The sequence below is a fragment of the Dama dama genome, chromosome 14 (assembly GCF_033118175.1).
Source record: "Dama dama isolate Ldn47 chromosome 14, ASM3311817v1, whole genome shotgun sequence".
In the NCBI taxonomy this organism is placed as follows: domain Eukaryota; kingdom Metazoa; phylum Chordata; class Mammalia; order Artiodactyla; family Cervidae; genus Dama; species Dama dama.
The window spans coordinates 25838212-25858041 of NC_083694.1; the positions used below are offsets into that span (position 1 = coordinate 25838212).

Here is a 19830-nt window from a genome sequence, read left to right on the forward strand (position 1 = left end):
CTCTGTACCCACTTTGGTAAGAGTTTTTTTCATGAATGGATGTTGAACTTTGTCAGATGCTTTTTCTGAGTCTATTGAAATGATCATGTGTTTTTGTCTTTCCTTTTGCTAATGTGGTGTATAGCATTGATTGCTTTGTGTGTGTTAAACCATCTTTGTGATCTAGTAATGAATCCAACTTGGTCATGATGTATGATCCTTTTTATGTATTGGGGGATTTTTTTGAGGATTTATGTTAATATTTTGCTGAGGAGTTTTGCATCTGTATTCATCAAAGCTATTGGCCTTTAATTGTCTTTTATTGTGGTCTCTTTGGTTTTTGTGTAGGGTGATAAGGAACCTCTGGAATACATTTGAGAATGTTGGCTTCTTTTCAGTTTTTTAGAATAGATTGACAGTCATAAGTGTAAGTTCTTTGTATGTTTGGTAAAATTCCCCAGTGAAGCCATTCAGTCTTAGACTTTTGTTGGCAGGTAGTTTTTCTAATTACAGATTTTTTTCACTTCTAGTGATTGATCTGTTCAAATTATCTGTTTCTTCCAAATTCAGTATTGGCAGACTGTATGTTTCTAGAAACTTGCTCATTTCTTCTAGGTTTAACATTTTGTTTGCATATAACTTCATAGTATTTTTTCATAATTTTTTGTGTTTTTGTGATACTGGTTTTTATTGCTCATATTTCATTTTTTATTTTGTTTATTTGTGTCCTTTCTTCTTGATGAGCCTGGCCAGATGTTTGTTGATTTTTTTTATCTTTTAAAATCACCTCTACATTTTATTGATATTTTCTATTATATTTTTGTTTATATTTTATTTATTTCCTCTGATCTTAATTATTTCTTTCCTTCTGTTGACTCTGGGTTTTGTTTATTCTTTTCCTAAGTCTTTTAGGTGGTAGGTAGGTTATTTATTTAAGAGTTTTTTGTTCTGTTTTGTTTTTTTGAAAAAGATCTGTATTGCTATGAACTCCATCTTAGAACCTCTTTTTTTGCGTCTCATAGAAGTTATAATGTTGTGTTTTTAAGTTGCATATTTGGTGTTATTTTCTGATTCTTCTTTGATTTCATTGTTGACTCATTGGGTTTCTAGTAACATGTTTAGTCAATTGTTTGGCTTTTTTCCCATTTTTCTTTTTTAGTTGATACCTAGTTTCATATTGTGGTCAGAAAAATTGATTGAATTAACTTCTGTTCTCTTAAATGTTTTGGGGCTCATTTTCCAATTTAGATTATGTTCTATCCTAGAGAACATACCAGGCACACTTGAAAAGAATGTGTGTTAATGTTTTTTGAATGTAGCCTTCTGTTGTTGTTCAGTTGCTGAGTCATGTCTGACTCTTTGACTGCAGCACGCCAGGCTTCCCTGTCTTTCACTATCTCCCGGAGTTTGCTCAAATTCACATCCATTGAGTTGGTGGTGCCATCCAACCATTTCATCCTCCATCATCCCCTTCTCCTCTTTCCCTCAGTCTTTCCTAGCATCAAGGTCTTTTCCAGTGAGTCAGCTCTTCACATCAAGTGGCCAAAGTATTTGAGCTTCAACTTCAGCATCAGTCCTTCCAATGAATATTCAAGGTTTATTTCCCTCAGGGTTGACTAGTTTGATCTCATTGCTGTCCAAGGGACTCTCAAGAGTCTTCTCTAGCACCACAATTTGAAAGCATCAATTCTTCAGCACTCGGCCTTCTTGATGATCCAACTCTCACATCTATACGTGACTACTGGAAAAACCATAACTTTAACTGTATGGACCTTTGTCAGCAAAGTGATGTCTCTGCTTTTAATCCACTGTATGGGTTTATCATAGCTTTTCTTCCAAGGATCAAGCAGCTATTAAGTTTGTGGCTGCAGTCACCATCCTTAGTGATTTTGGAGCCCACAAAAATAAAATCTGCCACTGTTTCTACTTTTTCCCCATCTGTTTGCATGAAGTGATGGGACCAGATGCCATGATCTTAGTTTTCTGAATGTTGAGTTTTAAGCCAGCTTTTTCACTCTCCTCTTTCATCCTCATCAAGAGGCTCTTTAGTTCCTCTTCACTTTCTGCCTTTAAACTGATATCATCTGCATATCTGAAGTTGTGATATTTCTCCCAGAAATCTTGATTCCAGCTTGTGATTCATCCAGCCTGGCCTTTCACGTTATGCACTCTCCATAGAAGTTAAAATGAGCAGAGTGACAATATGCAGCTTTGACATACTCCTTTCCCTATTTTGAACCAGTCAGTTGTTCCAAGTAAGTTTCTTTATCCATGCTCTCACTTTTTGTCTGTCTGCGCATCGTTTGCCCTGAAGTGAGTCTCTTGTAGGCCGCATATTTCAGGTTCTTGTGTTATTATCAAATCTGTCATTCTCAGTCTTTTGATTAAAGCATTTAGTCTATTGACATCTTTTTCTAATGGCCACTTGTTTTGCTTCTATCACCACATGATGCTTCATGCTCATCTTGTATTTTCTTTGCCTCTGCCCTTAAATCAACCACTTTTTCAAGGAACACTGGTTGGTTCCTTTTATAGGAGAACAAACTTTAGGAATCAAGGGAGCTAGACTGTAGATGTGCTCATTACTATAGTACTGTTATTGCTCTTAGATGCTATGGTGAAAATATCTAGAAAATATATGTATATATACTAGCTCATGCATAATATATGCATCTGTATTTCTATATCTATTTTTTGTTTGTTTCATTTTAAACTATGAGTTCTTGGGGCTTCCCTCATAGCTGAGTCAATAAAGAGTCTGCCTGCAATGCAGGAGACCTGGGTTCAATTCCTGGCTCAGGAAGATTCCCTGGAGAAAGAAATGGCAACCCACTCCAGTATTGTTGCCTGGAGAATCCCGTGGTCAAAGGAGCCTGGCAGGCTATAGTCTATGAGGTTGCAAGAATTGGATAGGACTAAGCAACTAAGCACACAGCACATGAGTTCTTACTGATACATCTATCAGATCCCAATCCAGCACCTTCAGGGTTCATTCTCACCTCCTACTTTTCCTAATATGTATCTTTTTTCTCTGTTGGTGAGAAATGTGGCTCACATAATCAGTAATATAGTTACTTATTTGTTACACCTGTATTATATTTTCAGAATTGCTATCCCTACATCTTTAAGAGGGCTTCCCAGGTGACTCAGTGGTAATGAATCTGCCTGTCAATGCAAGAGCTGCAAGTTTGAGCCCTGGGTTAGGAACATCCCCTGGAGAAGTAAATGGCAACCCACTCTAGTATCCTTGCCAGGGAAATCCCATGGACAGAGGAGCCTGGTGGGCTACAGTCTATGGAGTTGCAAAAGAGTTAAATACAGATTAGTGACTAAACAACAGCAACGACCTCTTTAAGAAACAAATGTATCAAATAAGTACAGTGTTTGTGTAGGTTCCTTTTAGTATCTAAGCTTATAGTCTACAATAAAAACACCGTTTTCCAAAGTACCTTAAATCAGCTCTTTCCCATCCTCTTCAGTGTGGTTATATAGTTCATTTGTAATGACTTGTGATGTTTGTTTTTTTAAATGCTTAAAATATATGTATGCTTGTATATCTTTTTAGGTCTTTGCTTATTTTTTGTTGGGGTGTTTATTTATTGTTAGGTTGCGAAAGGTCTTAATATGTACTCTGAATACAAGTATTTTATCAGATACAACGTTTGCAAAATTTTCTCCCTGTCTATGCCTTAACTTTTCATTCTGTTTTTATTTTTTTTAATTTTTATTAAAATATAGTTGCTTTACAATGTGTGTTATTTTTTGCTATACCACAAAGTGAATCAGTTATATGTATATATACATCTTGTCTTTTTTGGATTTCCTTCTCATTTCAGTCCCCACAGAGCACTGAGCAGAGTTCTCTATGTTATGCAGTAGTTTCTCGTTAGTTATCTGTTTTATACATAGTCATTATATATGTCAGTCCCAGTCTGCCAGTTCATCCCACCTCCTTCCCTGCTTGATATTTATAAGTTTGTTCTCTATGTCTATGTCTCTATGCTTGCAAATAAGTTAATCTGTACCATTTTTCTAGATTCCACATATAAGCAATATTATGCGATATTTTTCTCTTTCTGACTCACTTCACTCTATGACAGTCCCTAGGTCTACCCACATCTCTGCAAATGGCACTATTTTGTTCCTTTTTATGACTGAATATTATTCCATTGTAGGTATATACCACATCTTTATCCATTCCTCTGTTGATGGATATTTAGTTTGCTTCCATGTTCTGGCTATTGTAAATAACACTGCAATGAATTTTGGGGTGTGTCTATCTTTTTTAATTTATGTGTGATTGGAGGATAATTGCTTTACAATATTGTGTTGGTTTATGCCATATATCAACATGAATCAGCCATATGTCTAAGTATGTCCCCTCCCTTTTGATCCTCCCTCCTATCTCCCACCCTATCCCACCCCTCTAGGTTGTCACAGAGCATGGGTTGCGTGTATCTGTTTGAACTATGGCTTTTCTACATGTATATGCTCAGGTGTGAGATTACTGGATCATAGGTTAGTTCTATTTTTAGTTCCTTGAGAAACTTCTATACTATTCTCCATAGTAGCTGTATCCATTTACACTCCACCCAGACAGTAGGAGGGTTTCCTTTTCTCCACATCCTCTCCAGCATTTATCATTTGTAGATATTTTTGATGATGGCCATTGTGACTGGTGTGAGGTGATACCTCACTGTAGTTGCAATTTGTTTCTCTAATAATTAGTGATGTTGATCATCTTCTCAAGTGTTTATTAGCCACTTGTATGTCTTCTTTGAAGAAATGTCCATTTCCACTCATTTTTTGATTGGAGTGTTGGGATTTTTTTTATATTGAGCTACATGAATTGTTTGTATGCATTGGTGATTAATCCCTTGTCAGTTGCTTCATTTGCAAATATTTTCTCCCAATCTGTGGGTTGTGTTTTTATTTTGTTTATTAAATGTAAGGCTGCACACTATAAAACTCTTAGAGGAAAACATAGGCAGAACACTCTTTGATATAAATCGCAGCAAGATCTTTTTTGACACACCTCCTAGAGTAATAAAAATAAGAACAAGTAAATGGGATCTAATTAAACTTAAAAGCTTTTGCACAGCAAAGGAAACTGTAAATAAAGCAAAAAGACAACTATCTTTTCATTGAGTCTCACAGAGCTAAACTTATTAATTTTGATAAGATACAGTTTGTCAATTTTTTTGTTTTATGGATTATGCTTTTGGTTTTGTCTCTTAAAAATTCTTTGCTTAACTTAAGGTCACACATATTTTCCCTATATTTTCTCCTAGAAGATTTATAGATTTGTGTTTTATATTTAGATATGTCATTTATCTTGAGCTAACTTTTGGATAGTCTATGCAGTGTACATTGAAGGGTTTTTTTTTTTTTTGCCTTAGACATCCAATTTGTTCAGCTTGATTATGAACTCAAAGACAATAGAGATAATGCCTTCTAATTTTTGTATCCTCGTAATGATATAACGCTCTTCACACAGCAGATACACTTTAAGTATTTGTTAACTTAATGATTTCTTCTGATTTTTTGATCATACCTTGACCCACCACCCAGTACTTATGCATGATTATTTATTTCTATAATATTAATTCCAAATTTTTATACCTGCCTTTAAATTCCATTTATCAGTATAGAATACTAGATAGCCCTCACATTACATCTACCTCAGTTTTCAGTAGTTCTAAATGTCCTTGATAATTTTAAAGCATTGTTTTCAATGGAATTTCTGAATGTACTAAACTTTGAATCATATATTTTAGCCAAAATTATTCCTCTTTGCCAAGATCCCCGCCTATCTATCTTTACTGAGTCGACTTTAATTATGGATTTACCTAATAAGAACAAAAGTGTAATAGACTGTCAAACCAGATGGCCAGATTGTCAGGTCCTTTTTGAAATGGATCCTGCCTACCAAGATAAAGTAAGTTTAAAAATAGTTTATCTTAAGGAAGGTATATTAGGCTTAAGATATATTTGGCTTCAGTGCACAGATGTGCACTGAAATTTTTAGATTAAAGGGATTTATTAGAGTATCATAATTAATGGCAACTGGAAAATCACTCCCAGCTTAGCTCCCTATTTGTCTTCCTCATGATCTTTCCTCTTTGTTTGCCTCTATGTGTTTTTTCAAACCTTCACTATGAAAAAAATCTTTTTCTTTTATAGTTCCCTCGTAATATTGACTTGCTAATGATGGCCCCGACTTTTCCCATTACTATCTAACGTGGCATTTTTTTGTTCAAATTCACAAAACAACCAACTTTCCTATCCTGGGTCAAGATTCTATCCTACCCAAAAGGCTATGTTTTAAGAATTAATATTTAGAACTCATTTTTTCTAGGGCTATGTGTGAAGCATATACACTAAAACAAGGTGACAAGCAAAGGAATAAATGACTGACATCTCTACTGCATGGCTCAAGATAACATACTAATTATAAAGTTAAATAGCCTACTCTTTAGTACTTTACATAAAGTGAAATATAAAAAGCTATCTAAATTTCTTAAAGTCTTAAGTTTCCTACATATTTAGATACTTGACAGACATTCTTAACAAAATGAACTTCACATAAAACCATTTTAAATGTTTTAACCAAACCATTAGGTTATTAGACCATACTGTTATCATTTAAAAAAAAATCCTGATTAACTTTCTAACATTTTTATTTATAGATTGTGAGTTTCCTGACTATTATTGGAACTTCAATGGGCCAAGTTAATATTTACAGCTGCCAGTTTAGGAAATATTGTACTATGGTAGAGAAGGCCAAAATCATGGGTACCAAAATATCATCTATGGAAGAATTAACTTCAGCACAGTTTAAAAGTATACTGTCTAAATTCAGAAACTACCTTCGACAAATTGTTAATATGGCCATTGAGAAACGCATTGGTATTTTCAAAGTTATGAGTTTTGATTATCAGTTACAATGCTTACCATATGTTGAGAACATCATAGATATGAGCCAAAACCTCTTGAGATCTGTAATTGAAAGAAAGAATGCAAATCTATTGGAGGTAAGTATTTTGAAAATTCCTATTGCATGAGAATTGATTTTTAAAATTTGTAACACTTTATTGAGATAACATCTGTTTATAATATTACATAAGTTTCATGTATACCACATTGTATTTCAATCCTTTTCTTCCTATCCTATCCAATACTTGTTATTTCTACCTTTTTTCATAATAGCCATTCTGATAGGTGTGAGATAATATCATTGTGGCTTTGATTTACATTTCTGTAATTTTAGTGATGTTGGACATCTTTTCATGTGTCTTTTTATGTGTCTATTGGCCATTTGCACACCTTCAGTGGAAAAAAGTCTATTCAGCTCTTCTGCCCATTTTTTCAGAGAAGGCAATGGCACCCCACTCCAGTACTCTTGCCTGGAAAATCCCATGGATGGAGGAGCCTTGCAGGCTTCAGTCCATGGGGTTGCTAAGAGTCAGACAAGACTGAGCGACTTCACTTTCACTTTTCACTTTCATGCATTGGAGAAGGAAATGGCAACCCACTCCAGTGTTCTTGCCTGGAGAATCCTAGGGATGGGGGAGGCTGGTGGGCTGTCTATGGGGTTGCACAGAGTTGGACACAACTGAAGCAACTTAGCAGCAGCAGCAGCAACCCATTTTTTAATTGACCTGTTTGTTTTTCTATTGTTGAGTTGTATGAGTTCTTTATATATTTTGGATCTTCATCTTTTATCAGATATAAGATTTATAGATATCTTCTCCCATTCAGTAAGCTGTTTTTTTTTAAATTTGTTCATGGTTTCCTTTCCTGTGCAGAAGCTTTTTAGTTTGATGTAATCCCATTTGTTTATATTTGATTTTGTTTTCTTTGCCTGAGGAAAAAAATATTAAGGGAAATATCAGAGATTACTGCCTGTGTTTCCTTCTAGGATTTTTGTGGTTCAGGTCTTACATTCAAGTTTTTAATCCATTTTGAGTTGATTTTTGTGTGTAGTTTAAGGTAGTGGTCCAGCTTCACTCTTTCACATATGGCTGGTCAATTTTCCCAAAACTTATCAAATAGACTTTTCATTTTCCATTGTATTTTCCTTGCTCCTTTATTATAAATTAATTACCCATATATATGTAGGTTTAATTCTGGGCTATCATTTTTGTTCCATTGATCTATGTGTCTCGCTTTATGCCAGCACTCTACTCTTTGAATTACTGTAGCTATGTGGTATGTTTTAAAATAAGAAAGTGTGATGGCTCTGTCTGTGTTTTTTTTTCAGGATTGCTTTGCTTATTTGGGGTCTTTTGTGATTCCATATAAATTTTAGGATTTTTTTTCTAGCTCTGTGAAAAATGTCACAGATATTTTGATAGGGATTGCTTTGAGTCTGTAGATTGTCTTAGGTAATAGGGACATTTTAACATTAATTCTCCCAATCTATAAGCATGAAATACTTTTCCATTTCTTTGTGTCTTCTTCAGTTTCTTTCATTAATGTCTTACAGTTTTCAGTGTACAGCTTTCATGTTTCTGGTCAAATTTATTTTTAGGTATTTTATTTCTTTGGTATGATTTTAATTGAGATTGTTTTCTTAATTTCTCTTTGTGCTAATTAATTTTTAGTATATACAAACACAACAGATTCTTCTGTATTGATTTTAAGGCCTACAATTTCACTATATTAACTTATAATTTCTAATATTTTTGGTGGAGTCTTTTGGATTTCCTATATATAAAATCATGTTATCCACAGGTATTAACAGTCTTTGTTCCTATTTTCCAATTTGGATGCATTTTATTTTCCTTCTACAATTGCTTTGGCTAGGAATTCCAATATTATGTTGGATAGAATTGGTAAGAGTGGGCATCCTTGTCTTGTTCAGAATTTAGCAGGAAGCTTTTACCTTATTGAGTGTTATATTGCCTGTGGATTTGTTGTATGGAGCTTCCCAGGTGGCACTAGTGTTAAAGAACCTGCCTACCAGTACAGGTAGATGTAAGAGACATGGGTTCGATCCCTGCATTGGAAATATCCCCTGGAGGAGGGCAGAGCAACCCACTCCAGTATTCTTGCCTGGAGAATACCAAGGACAGAGGAGCCTGGGAACCTCCGGTCCATGAAGTTGCAAAGCATCTGACACGACTGAAGAGACTAAGCACGCATGCATGGCCTTTATTATGTTGAGATATGTTCCCTCTATATCCATGTTCCTGAGAGTTTTTATAATGAATGAATGTTGAATTTTATCAAATACTTGTACTACATCTATTGCGATGATCACATGGTTTTTGTCTTTTGTTTTCTTGATGTGCTGTATCACTTTGATCGATGTGTGTAAGTGGAATCACCATTGTGACCCTGGAATGAATAAAACTTGATCGTGGTGCATGATCCTTTTTACGTGTTGTTAGATTTTGTTTGCTAGTATTTTGTTGAGGATTTTTGCATCTATATTCATCAGAACTGTTGGCATGTAATTTTCTTTTTGAGTAATGTTTTTGTCTGGTTTTGGTATCAGGTGATTGGGATCTCATAGAATGAATTTGGGGATGTTCTGTTGTCTTCAGGTTTGGGGGAGAATTTAAGAATGATAGGTATAAGTTCTTTGTATGTTTGTAAGTTCTTCCCTGAGAAGCTATTCTGTCTTGGACTTCTGTTTGCAGGGAGTTTTTTTTTTTTTAATTACAGATTCTGTTCCAGTTCTAATAATTGATCTGTTCAAATTATCTGTTTCTTCTTGATTCGGTTTTGGCAGGCTGTATGTTTCTAGTAACTTGTCTATTTCTTCTGGGTTGTCCGTTTTGTTGGCATATACTTTACATGCCTCCTGAGAAACCTGTGTGCAGGTCGAGAAGCAATGGTTAGAACTGGACATGGAATAATAGACTGGTTCCAAATTGAGAAAGGAGAATGTCAAGGCTGTATATTATCACCCTGATTATTTTACTTGTATGCAGAGTATACCATGCAAAATGCTGGGCTGGATGAAGCACAAGCTGGAATCAAGATTGCCAGGAGAAATATCATTAACTTCAGATATGCACATGACACCACCCTAATGACTGAAAGTGAAGAGAAACTGAAGAGCCTCTTGATGAAAGTGAGAGAGGAGAGTGAAAAAGCTGGCTTAAAACTCAACATTCAAAAAATGAAGATCATGGCATCGTCCCATCACTTCATGGCAAATCGATGGGGAAACAATGGAAACAGTGACAGATTTTATTTTCTAGGCTCCAGAATCACTGTGGATTGTGACTGCAGCCATGAAATTAAAAAAAAAAAAAAATGCCTGCTCCTTGGAAGAAAACCTATGGCAAACATAGACAGCATATTAAAAAGAAGGGACATCACTTTGCTAGCAAAGGCCCGTATAGGCAAAGCTATGGTTTTTCCAATAATCATGTATGGATGTGAGAGTTGTATCATCAAGAAGGCTGATACTGAAGAACTGATGCTTTCAAATTGTGGTGCTGGAGAAGACTCTTGAGAGAGACCCTTGGACTGCAAGGAGAACAAACCAGTCAATTCTAAAGGAAATCACTCTTGAATATTTGTTGGAAGGACTGATGCTCAAGCTCAAGCTCCAATACTGTGGCCACCAGAGGCAAAGAGTTGACTCATTGGAAAAGACCTGAGGCTGGGAACAACTGAAGGCAGGAGAAGAGAGTTACAGAGGATGAGATGGTTGGAGGCATCATTGACTCAGTGAACATGAGTTTTAGCAAACTCTGAGAAATAATGAAGCCAGGGAAGCCTAGCATGCTGCAGTCAATGGGGTTGCAGTCAGACATTACTGAGAAACTGAACAACTGTCAACTGTTCATAGTCTTTCTTACGGTTTTCTGTATTTCTGTGACATCAGTTGTTATTTCTCATCTTTCTTATTTTGTTTATTTAGTCATCTCTCTTTTCTTCTGAGCCTGTCTAGAGGAGATTTGTTGATTTTTTTTTTATCCTTTTAAAAAAACAGCTCTTGGATTTATTTTTTTTTCTTTTGTTTTTTTTATCTTAATTTTATTTATTTCCTCTCTGTTTTTTATTTCCTTCCTTGAGCTGACTTAATTTTTATTTGTTCTTTTTCTAATTCATTTAGGTGGTAGGCAGGTTGCTTGAGATTTTTCTTATCTTTTGAGTAAGGCTTGTGTCATTATGAATTTTCTTCTTAGAATTGCTTTTGCTGTATCCCATAGATGTTGATAGTAATGTTTTCATTATTTGCCTAGAGTTATTTTTTATTTCCTATTTTATTTCCTCATTGACTGCCGGGGTCCAGCCCCAGCAGGATCCAGGGGAACCCTCAGGATGAACGGTGTCGGCGAATGAGAGAGAGAGTGAGACAAAGCTCGGGGCTGAGTCTGAAGTTTATTTTTGCACAGCTCCTTTATACCCTTAACAATATCTTTGGGGGAAGTGCATATTGCTTACACACAGGTCATCTCAAAACATTACAGCAACTTGACCTTCAACAGAAACTGGATGTCACCCACATACTTTTTCGTTCACAAGAGTCTTTCTTATCATTTGGCCTTCAGGCCTGCTAACATTTTATGGCTTGCACCTGGTGTGACTTAAGCAACTTCAGTAGCCGACCCTGTTTTTCTTATAATTAATCTATTTTCTTTCTAATAAGCGTCATCTCTATGGGAACTAGATAGGATTACATTTTTACAGAACAGAAATGCGAAGGACTGCAGAAACAGCAGATATGACACAAAATAGGCTCTTAGTCTAAAAGTTAACTAGCTGCAAGAAGTCGCCAGCTAATCTCTATCTAAAGTATTTTCTATTAGGCACATTTGTGGCTATCATATTTGTGGAGCTTTTCTCACCCCGTGAAGGGACCTATGTTTAATAGTTTCTTTTGTTAGCGTACTGTGCTTAGGATGTTTAGAACAATCAAGAGCATTTTTTGCAATGAGCACACATATGTATCAAACAAGTCAGAATGCCAGCAAAAGGGTTTGAATTGAAGCATTTTCTTCATCCCTGGCCCCTTCATAGGGTACCAGCCTCCAGGAGATTTATTAATTAGGGTTTTAAGTTGGTCTTTATTCAGTGAAAGAGGAGCAGGAGAGCTCTCGGCAGGCAACACAAGAATCCATAGCAGGGTAAACAAGAACAACAGTAGAAAAGGGGGGAGGATACAGGGTGGGGTAGAGGCCGAGGCCAACCTGGAGGGTCCCTTATCCTAGACGGTCTTGCCTGTCAGGTTTTTCCTCGTGACCTCGTCATGGATGGGGTCCTGGATGGCCTTGCCTGCCCGGTATTTTCTTCATGACCTCGTCACGGGCGGGACCTCCCATAATGGCTCCTGGCAATGGACCCATTCTTTTTTTAGTATCAAGTGTTTAGTCACCATGTAGTTGTGGTTTTTGCTTGTTTTCTTTCTATGGATGATTTCTAGTTTCATGCCATCGTGTTCAGAAAAGATGTTTTAAGTAATTTCTATTCTCTTAGTTTGTTGAGGCTTGTTTTGTGTACTAATATGTGGTCTATTCTAGACAGTGTTCCATATGTGCTTGAAAATAGTGTGCATTTTGTTTGTTTTTTGATGGAGTGTCTTGCAGTTATCAATTCTTGTTATTTAGCTGCCAAGTCGTGTTCAAATTTTTGCAACCCTATGGATTATAGCCCTCCAGGCTCTTTTGTCCATGAGATTTCCCAGGCAAGAATACTGGAGTAGGTTGCCATTTCTTTCTCCAGGGGAGCTTCCCAACCCAGGGATCAAACCTGCATCTCCTCCATTGGCAGGTGGATTTTTTACCACTGAGCCACCCAGGAAGCCCATAATTCCTGAAGGAAATCAACCCTAAATATTCACTGGAAGGACTGTTGTTGATGCTGAAGCTCCAGTACTTTGGCCACTGGATGTTAAGAGCTGACTCATTGGAAAAGACCCTGATGCTGGGAAAGACTGAGGGCAAGAGGCGAAGAGGGTGGCAGAGGATGACATGGTTAGATAGCATCACCAACTCAATGGACATGAATTTGAGCAAACTCCGGGAGATAGTGCAGGACAGAGGAGCCTGGTGCACTCCAGTCCATGGGGTCATGAAGAGTTGGACACAACTGAACAACAACCAAGTTTCTGTCCTTATCCTCTCTGTGCTTAAGCATCAGTGTCTGTAAATTGGGGATAATATTTGTAACTGACCTAGAGAAGTCGTGAGAATTAAAGAAATTAATGGTTGCAAAGCTCTTTTACCCTTTCTGGCACATAGTGAACATATGTGAGTTACTTTTACAGTTAGAAGAATCATTGTTATTAGTTCCAGAAAGTTGTTTCTGAGCTATATATATTTTTAGGAAGCTGTTCTGAATGTTCTGTTTATTTCTCTTCTTTCTGGCTTCTGCATGCCCGCAGGTGTGTTTTTATAAAGGGAAGTAGCTTCCCTTTATATAGTTAAGGAAATTCCCTTATTTGCATAAGAGTTCCTAACTTGATATGTGTTTTTTAGTCATAAGTTAACTGTATCAAATCCTTATTCTGTTTATCTCTTGTGATAATCATGCAGTTGTTTTCCTTTAACCTTTTAATGTGGTTAATTACATTAATTGACTTTCTAAGTTTAATTTCATATCTAAATTGATAGATATACCTTACCAGTGTACACATGCACATAGATATATTGCTACATTATTTTTAAATTTTTGCCTTTATGCTTGTAAGTGAAATTGGTCTGTAATTTTCTTTTCTTTTACCATCCTTAACTGAATGTACTACTAGTGACAAAAAGGAAGTTTGGGAATATTTCATGTCTTTCTACCACTCTATTCTACAAAAATGTAATTATCTGTTTTCTTTGAGATATGAGTTTATTTTAAAATATTTTCCTGGAATTTAATTGGGATTTGTGGTTGGAGTCAGGATAGTTGTCTTTACTCAGTCTTCTATTGTGATCAGTTTAAGTCAAATTCAGCAGGCATCATTTTAAACCCATTAATACATTATTTTATTCTCAAAACTGTAATGAGGACACCAAGTTTATTAAAGTAAAGCAACTTTGGTTCATGCAGTTAGTAAATGTGGGAGCTAGGACTCAAATACAGGTCTCTCTGACTTTAAAGTCAGTTCATACTAACCCTGTGATAAAAATGTATATTTAAGAGCAGGTTCGCATGTGTGCATGTACACTCACATACACCACATACACTCACATACATACACATACACACACACACACTCACATACACCACAGTAAAATTTCTGCTTGGTTAGCGTAATTATCTCTGGGTGGTGAAGTAATAGGTATTTTTATTTTATAAACTTTTTTTATTGCAGTTTTTGCATGAGCATATAGTCAAGTAGAATAAAGTATTTAAAAAATTAGAGACATACACAGGCAATTCAAGGCTGTGAGCTGGAAAATTAAACTGATATTGATTACAGAATTATGAGTACTCATCAAGAGCCCTTGAAACATGAGGGAAACTATGGTAAAATTATAATTTAAGTATAGGAATTTAATTCTTTTGAAAATCTAATGGAATGATATACATGTACTTATAAAAGGTGTGAATATTATATATACACATATATATGGGCTTCCCTGGTGGCTCAGATGCTAAAGAATCCACTTGCATTTGGGATACACAGGTTCGATCCCTGGGTTGAGAGGATGCCCTGGGGGAGGGCATGGCAACCCGCTTCATTATTCTTACTTGGAGAATCTCCATGAACAGAGGAGCCTGGCAAGCTAAAGTTCATGGGGTTTCAAAGAGTTGGACATGACTGAGCAATTAAGCACCCTACAGCACACACATACATTTGTGCATATATTTGTAATGATTGCATATACTTATAATGGATACAAACAGGATTTGGACTCTGATTTGGGTTTGAATCATAGCTCTGTAACTCTCTAAATTTCATATCTTAGGCTTATTAATCCTTCTGAAACTCAGTTTCCCTCTTTGCAGACTAGAGAAAATAACACTCAAGTAGTAAACATGCTTTCTTAAATTTCTTAAAATTGAAGAAAGTAGTGAAAACCACTAGACCATTCAGGTATGACCTAGATCCAATCTCTTATGATTATACAGTGGAAGTGACAAACAGATTTAAAGGATTAGCTCTGATAAGACAGAGTCCCTGAAGAACTATGGATGGAAGTTCGTGACACTGTACAGGAGACAGGGATCAAGATCATCCCCAAGGAAGAGAAATGCAAAAAGACAAAATGGTTGTCTGAGGAGGCCTTACAAATAGCTGTGAATAGAAGAAAAGTGAAAGGCAAAGGAGAAAACAAAAGATATATCCATCTGAATGCAGAGTTCCAAAGAATAGCAAGGAGACATAAGAAAGCCTTCCTCAGCAATCAATGCAAAGAAATAGAGAAAAACAATAGAATGGGAAAGACTAGAGATCTCTTCAAAAAAATTAGAGATACCAAGGGAACATTTCATGCAAAGATGGGCACAATAAAGGACAGAATTGGGATGGACCCAACAGAAGCAGAAGAGATTAAGAAGAGGTGGCAAGAATACACAGAAGAACTATACAAAAGAGATCTTTACGACCCAGATAATCATGATGGTGTGATCACTCACCTAGATCCAGACATCCTGGAATGTGAAGTCAAGTGGGCCTTAGGAAGCATCACTATGAACAAAACTAGTAGACTTGATGGAATTCCAGTTGAGCTATTTCAAATCCTAAAAGATGATGCTGTAAAAGTGCTGCACTCAATATGCCAGCAAATTTGGAAAACTCAGCAGTGGCCACAGGACTGGAAAAGGTCAGTTTTCATTCCAATCCCAAAGAAAGGCAATGCCAAAGAATGCTCAAACTACCACACAGTTGCACTCATCTCACACGCTAGTAAAGTAATTCTCAAAATTCTCCAAGCCAGACTTCAACAGTAGGTGAACCATGAACTTCCAGATGTTCAAGCTGGATTTAGAAAAGGCAAAGGAACCAGAGATCAAATTGTCAACATCCACTGGATCATTGAAAAAGCAAGAGAGTTCCAGAAAAACATCTATTTCTGCTTTATTGACTATGCCAAAACCTTTGACTGTGTGGACCACAACAAACTGTGGAAAATTCTGAAAGAGATGGGACTACCAGACCACCTGACCTGCCTCTTGAGAAATTTGTATGCAGGTCAAGAAGCAACAATTAGAACTGGACATGGAGCAACAGACTGGTTCCAAATTGGGAAAGGAGTATGTCAAGGCTATATATTGTCACCCTACTTATTTAACTTATATGCAGAGTACGTCATGCGAAATGCTGGGCTGGAAGAAGCACAAGCTGGAATCAAGATTGCCGGGAGAAATATCAGTAACCTCAGATGTGCAGATGACACCACCCTTATGGCAGAAAGCAAAGAACTAAAGAGCCTCTTGATGAAAGTGAAAGACGAGAGTGAAAAGTTGGCTTAAAGCTCAACATTCAGAAAACTAAGATCATGGCATCTGGTCCCATCACTTCATGGCAAATAGATGGGGAAACAGTGGAAACAGTGAGAGACTTTATTTTGGGGGGCTCCAAAATCACTGCAGATGGTGACTGCAGCCATGAAATTAAAAGATGCTGGCTCCTTAGAAGAAAAATTTTGACCAACCTAGACAGCATTTTAAAAAGCAGAGACATTACTTTGCCAACAAAGATCTGTCTAGTCAAAGCTATGTTTTTTTCCAGTAGTCATTTATGGATGTGAGAATTAGACTATAAAGAAAGTTCAGCACCGAAGAATTGATGCTTTTGAACCGTGGTGTTGGAAAAGACTCTTGAGAGTCCCTTGGACAGTAAGGAGATCCAACCAGTCCATCCTAAAGGAAATCAGTCCTGAATATTCATTGAATAGATTGATGTTGAAGCTGAAGCTCCAATACTTTGGCTACCTGATGCGAAGAACTGACTCATTTGAAAAGACACTGATGCTGGGAACGACTGAAGGCAGGAGGAGAAGGGGATGACAGAGGATGAGATGGTTGGATGGCATCACCGACTCAAGGGACATTGGAGTTTGAGTAAACTCCAGGAGTTGGTGATAGACAGGGAGGCCTGGCATGCAGCAGTCCATGGGATCACAAAGAGTCGGACACAACTGAACGATTGTACTGAACTGACAGTACAATCATGCTATCATAACAAAATGAGATCATGTACATGAAGAACATAACATATAAATGCTCAAGAAAATGGGAGCAATTATTATGCACCGTTCATATTTAAGTCATAAACTTTTTACTACTACTGTATTTACTTCTTAGAACAAATTTATTCATAATAGTATTTCTTTATGTCTCATATGTATGCATGCTTAGTTGCTCAGTCATGTCTGATTTTTGCAACCCCATGAGCTATAGCCTGTCAGGCTCTTCTGTCCATGGGAATACTGGACACAAGAATACCACACAAGAATACTAGGGTGGTTTGCCATTCCCTTCTCCAGAGGATCTTCCCGATCCAGGGATCAAACCTGGGTTTCCTGCATTGCTGGCAAACTCTTTACCATCTGAATCACCAGAGAAACCGTCTTTATGTTTTAGTAGCATTTATTTTATGTGCAAGTTACATTCAAGTTCCTTCTGTTAACAGTAGAAAGGATTTGATCTTGTTAATGCTCTGGTATTTAAGCAATACTTAGAATAATGTCTAGATGATGTCTTTTTTTAAAATTATAATTATGTAAATTAGTGAGAGATATTGAGTAACTACTTTTCTAAAATAATGAAAAATCATTATATAATTGTAATTGATTTGTTCATGATTTCAGGTTATAGACTCATCCTTGCAGAAGCTGGAATATACTCCCACTGAAATACAAGAATTTTTGGAATATTTTACTTTTTTGGATGCAATTTCTTCAAAAATATCTAAATTAGAAAAAGAGTACACAATAGTTGCTCAGCTGTATTCTGTTGTAAGGTATTACCAGATCCATGTTTCAGAAGAGCAAATTGCCATTTATAAAATCCTTCTTATCAAGTTTGGTCAACTAAAAACTTCTGTGAAGTTAAGTGAAACAAATAAAGATGCTGCTATTTCTAAATTCAGAGACAATTTGGAATCATACATCACTGGTCTACGTATTGAAGTTAGTAATTTAAAGGCCAAAGTAAGTTTTTGTTTCTCATTGTGTAAGCCTAACATATAGGTATTTCCTTTCTGTGGAATCTTAAGTAAATAATTTAGCCCAAGTATTCTTAACCTGGAATCCACAGACATAATTTTGATTTGTGAATTTGAATGAGAAGTGAAATTATGTGTTTATTCTCACTAACCTCTAATTGAAGTTTAGCATTTTCTCCAACTTTGAGTTAATGTAGACAAGCAACAGTAAAGTGGTGATTTTTTTCCATAGGCTTCAACAGACTGCTAAAGTTGGCCCATGACGTAAAAAGGGCTAAAAAACCCTGGATACTTTTTGGGCCTTAGGCTAGGCCAAAAGATAATAAATAGTTCCAGCTTCACTCACTTATGAGGAGCAAACTATACAATAAACACCTAACATTTATTGAGCTTTAACTAAGCGTCAATAATCATGCTAGGTGCTTTATCCTTTTTCTGCATGAAAATAAACAAACAAACACCTCAGTTTTAAAGAGGTTAAGTAACTTGCTTAAGATCACGCAGTGAGGGCTAGGGCTCCAGAATCCTTGCTTCTCTCCACTCCCCTCTATCCCCACCACCATTACAAGTTACTATTATCATATTTATTCAGTATATTTTGGTACCTAATATGTATTAGGCACAATGTTATGTATTATACAAGTTTGTATAATATTTGTATGTATTCGTTACTTTAAAAATTTTCTACATCTATGCAGAATCTATACTGGCTTCACACAAATACAATAAAGGTGAAAAAAATAGGCATATGAGAGTATTTGAATGCATTCAATTGCAATCTTTAAAATATTACTAGAAATTTCATATGCATGTGTACCAAGGTTTCTAGTTCACCCAACTTACATGTTAAGTGTACTAGGTTGGACACTGAGATGGAATATCTGTGTTACAGTAGGTTCATTGGAAAGTGCTTCTGGCAACAATGTGAGGGCTTGAGGTAATCAAGGTTGGATAGAAGGAAAAAATGAATTCTAGTGTCATTGCCATGTAGGTTTCATAGGATCCTGTGCTCTATGCTTAGTTGCTCAGTTGTGTCTGACCCTTTGTAACCCCATGGACTGCAGCCCACCAGGCTCCTCTGTCCATGGGGATTCTCCAGGCAAGAACACTGGAGTGGGTTGCCATGCCCTCCTCCAGGGGATCTTCCCAGTCCAGGGATTGAACCCAGGTCTCCAGCACTGCAGGCAATTGCTTTACCACCTGAGCAACCAGGGGAATCTCTATTGGAATGGCTCTGCAGAGTTATCCTGAATGAAGACAGGAGGGCTGGTTCTTTACACATCCATGATGGAGCTATAGAGCGAGTTTAATCTTGTGTGACTTTTTGGTCAAGGGCAACCCTTGGGGAGGGTCTCAGCTAGAGTTAGCATCTATCTTTAGGTTCACTGATTCTTTCTTCTATCATCTTCATGCTATTATTGAGTCAAATCCAATGAACTTCTACTTTTGTTTATTGTGTTTCTCAGTTCTAAAATTTTCATTTGATTTTTCTTTATATCTTTTTTATTTTTCTTTGCTAAGACTTTCTATTTTCCAAGTGGCTTTAAGAATATACATTGTTTCTGTGCAGCATTGTTACAAAACCTGCTTTATATTCTTTGTCAGATAATTCTAACATCTGTGTCATCTAGACATTGGTGTCTGTTGATTATTTTTTCCCATGTGAGTTGAGGTTTTCCTGATTTTTTGTATATGGAGTAATATTGGATTAAATATTATGCTCTAAAGTTCTGTGTCTTACCTAAATGCCATGTTGGTATTTTTGTTTTAGAAAACTGTTGACC

At 36.4% G+C, this 19830-nt stretch overlaps 1 protein-coding gene across 1 annotated transcript in view; it reads left to right on the forward strand.

The window, feature by feature from the left end:
- The window catches only part of DNAH14 (dynein axonemal heavy chain 14), a 398948-nt gene that overhangs the window by 113438 nt on the left and 265680 nt on the right, over nt 1-19830 (forward strand). Inside the window, exons 16-18 of the mRNA XM_061159766.1 lie at nt 5757-5917; nt 6669-7013; nt 17691-18032. Coding sequence (XP_061015749.1) covers nt 5757-5917; nt 6669-7013; nt 17691-18032 — 848 coding nt within the window. The remainder of the gene's footprint in view (nt 1-5756; nt 5918-6668; nt 7014-17690; nt 18033-19830) is intronic.